General features: G+C 35.5%; 1 protein-coding gene across 1 annotated transcript; it reads right to left on the minus strand.

Moving 5' to 3' along the window:
* Positions 1-715: 715 nt before the first annotated feature.
* Positions 716-1,700, minus strand: LOC141635019 (protein FAR-RED IMPAIRED RESPONSE 1-like). The gene is made up of 2 exons (XM_074446693.1): positions 1,115-1,700; positions 716-1,038 (listed from the first exon to the last, which is right to left on the minus strand). The coding sequence occupies exons 1-2, from the start codon at positions 1,698-1,700 to the stop codon at positions 716-718; spliced, it is 909 nt and encodes a 302-aa protein (XP_074302794.1).
* Between the last annotated feature and the right edge of the window lie 1,821 nt (positions 1,701-3,521).

The raw sequence follows: 3,521 nt of genomic DNA on the forward strand, positions 1-3,521 counted from the left end.
TCGTACTGCTAGATACACTCCTTCAGTATTTTTAGAAAAGGATGTTCGATACAAACGCCATCTTTGTAGGAGAATTCAGAACTTTTTGTCCATTTTTTCATCTAAGAATATGAAAAATTTAAGACTAAATTTATATAAAAGAGATGATGTGTTTTCCTAGTTTATATAAACAAGTATACAATGACGCATTGTGACCATACACTTTTCCGGACTGGTAGTTACATTCCACGAATCCATAATAAAGAAAAAAAATGATTTGGTTGGAGTAATTTGATGTTCAAGAGTTCATTGAAATGATGTTGCATCTTAAATTTTGGCTTTTTCAATTTTTCGGAATCCTATTTTTTTTTTAATCGCTAGTTTCACTTGTTCGATTGGCTACATACACTTTGTTTGACTCCTAGTTACACTCCTTCCGCAGCTACATACACTCTAGTCAGCCCACCTCCCTATTTGAATACAATGTATACACTAACCCCCTCTATACTCCGTCAATCCATAGTCGTATAAAAACAAAAAAAAAAACAACAGCGTAAAAACGTAAAAAAAAAAAAGTTGGAAGTTTATACAAAACCAGTCTTTCCATAAACTACATAAACCAAAAACCCACTGAAATCGGTTTTTTAAGTGAGTACATAACATTACAAAACATAACAGACTTTTTTGAGTGACATCTACAAATGCCACATAAACCAAAACCCCACTGAATTTAGTTTCAAGGGAGTCGACTCGGGCAATTTCTACTATCATGGTTACTCATTTCACCGCAAGCACGGCATTTTCTCAGAGGCTTTGCATTTTTCAAGACTGCCTTTTCCTTGTTTGATGTTATCCTCTTTCCCGATCCCTTATTCTTGCACTTCTCTGGTGGTAAAACAGTAACTTCAGTTGGAATTTTTGACCCAAGAAGCATCTCAATCTCAGCTTTCTTATCTTTTGACTTTCCCGACTTAATTGAAATAATCAACTTTTCATTGAAACTCCGGAGCAATTGAAATAGCGCATCAGAATGTTCCTCACTATCCTCAACAAGTGAGACTGCACTAAATACCTCCGACCATAATTCACTTATATTGTTCTCGCGACTTTCGATTGACACACAATCGCCTAGTACAGCTTTTTCCAACAACAAGAGAAAGAAGGTGGGAGGTTGCAGATTTGCTCCATCTCAGTGCTAAATACTCTTTAGGTATATGATCAAACCCCCTATCTTTCAACACCCATAAAATGTGCCTACAGAGTATCCCAATTCTTTCAAACATCTTACAAGAACAAGAGAACTTATTATCACTTAAATCAACTTTGTATTCCTTGTCTTTCTCACAATCAATTATTGAAATATTATCATTCGCACCACTTGCATTTGGTGATGGTAAATGGCCACAAGTATAACATGCTGCTTGGAAAATATAAAATATAATGATTGTGTAAAACTCAGAAGCTTGCTTTTCTAAAAGGAGAGGGGTTGTCAATTTTGGATAACAATTCTTATCATCAGCCATTACCTTAGAATATTTCCATCTCTGAGCATCCATTGCTGTTTGGAAACGCATCCAAAACTCGACAAGTGTGACATGTGGGTTGGTGAAGTTTCCAAAGAAGCTATTTTCAGACTCTGATCTTGATGTTGTGCGCAAAATCCCACCCAAATATGTGTCTCTAATGTAAGCATGAATCCAAAGAGCACGGTGCTTAAACATTTTCTTCAACCACTTGTTATCACAAAGCTCATATGAGGAAATTATCGAATTCCATTTCGATTCAAAATCTTATGGAGTGATTTCTACATCCCAAACAACTGAGTTAATTTCCTTCAAAAAAGTTGTGTCTTGGGAAATCGATGGACCAACCTTGTCAGGCAACTTCTTCATTATATGCCACATACACAATCGGTGGCGTGTTTTGTCACCAAACACACTCTTAATGACTTTTTTGATGCCTCTACATTGATCAGTTATTATAGTAATAGGATAGCGATCACCCATAGCCGTTACAAAATTTTGAAACAACCACGAAAAAGATTCTGCATTTTCGTTTCGTATCAAACCCGCTGCAAAAGTAACGCAACCCTTATGGTTATCAACACCCGTGAAAGGGACAAACACCATTTTATATTGGTTGAATTTATAAGTGGCATCAACAGAAACAACATCACCAAAAAGGGCATAATTTTTAATTGATATTGGATCCGCCGGAAAAGCTTAGTTATTCTCGCTTTGATCGTCCACATCAAAGTCAAAATAGAAAGATGGAGACATAGCCTTTTTCTGCATGAAGTTCTCTATTAACATCTGGGCATCATATTCTTTGATGTATTTCTTTACATCCCTTGAAAATTTTTTGAAATCTTGTAAAGAAGCACCCACATTTTTGTATCCCTTCACATACTGTTTGAACATCCTAAATGTTTGCACAGGACCATGGTTTACATGAGCATTATCCATTATCATTTTTTTGTGAACCAAGTTTAAATCCCTACATGGTTTCAAATGTATCATAGTTGTTGGCGTATTCATAGCATGTGAGTGAACCTCAACAAAATCATAAATCTCGTATTCACCCGTTTGAATTCTTCTAAAACTAACCTTAGCCTGACAACCAATTCGCGTAAGGGTCCTCTTCCTTTTGTACCCTTGTGATTACTTTTGCCTTGTTTATTACACACGCACCACTTGTGTGTATCTATCCCGTCAACTAATTTTGTTGTGTCTAATCTAGTAAGGAACCCACAAACCTTGGCATATTCCTCATAAAAATGTATGCCTTCTTCCAAAGTTGCAAATTTCATCCACAATGCTGGTTTTAATTCTGCTGAGCATCTTGGCAATCCCACTATTTGATTATCGAAATCAACTTCTGGGGTGGCTACAACAACAAAAAAAAAACAAAAGGAAATGATTTTAATTTTATCTGTTACCACCTACACAAGCTTCTTAGACAATACATTACTTAATTAGAAGCTACAATTTAATACCTGGTACATTAGTGACAAGCAATTGATTTTCTTTTGAATTACTTGAAGACGCTTGCACATTAGTAACTTCTACAATGTCGCATTTAAAATCAAAGAAAAGAACTGAATTCTGAAATCAAACATAATCCCAAAATCCTAGGTAGTGGAACACGTAATTTTAATTTGTCAAGTTACATACAATCGTCTACGTAGTTATATACACTCATTTGTGAAGCTATATACACTTTGCTACCTTTTGTTTATTGCACTATTTTCATCCCATTCCTCTATGCTATCTAAGGGTAGCTAGATACAGTTTTAAGTGCTTCTACAAACACGCCTTCAGGTGGCTGTATACACTTTTTAGACCATAATTGATAGTCGTTGCTTACAAACAGAAACCCAGAATCCTGAAATCAACTACGATAGTTTATCCAAACAGAATCTCAAAATCCAAACAGGGCCTTAATATCTAAGTCAATCAAAGTAATACTCCCTGCAAATTTACAATCATACATTTTTTTAATATTGACAGAAACACATCCTCAACTACCTAGATACACACAGC

The sequence above is a fragment of the Silene latifolia genome, chromosome 2 (assembly GCF_048544455.1).
Source record: "Silene latifolia isolate original U9 population chromosome 2, ASM4854445v1, whole genome shotgun sequence".
NCBI lineage: Eukaryota > Viridiplantae > Streptophyta > Magnoliopsida > Caryophyllales > Caryophyllaceae > Silene > Silene latifolia.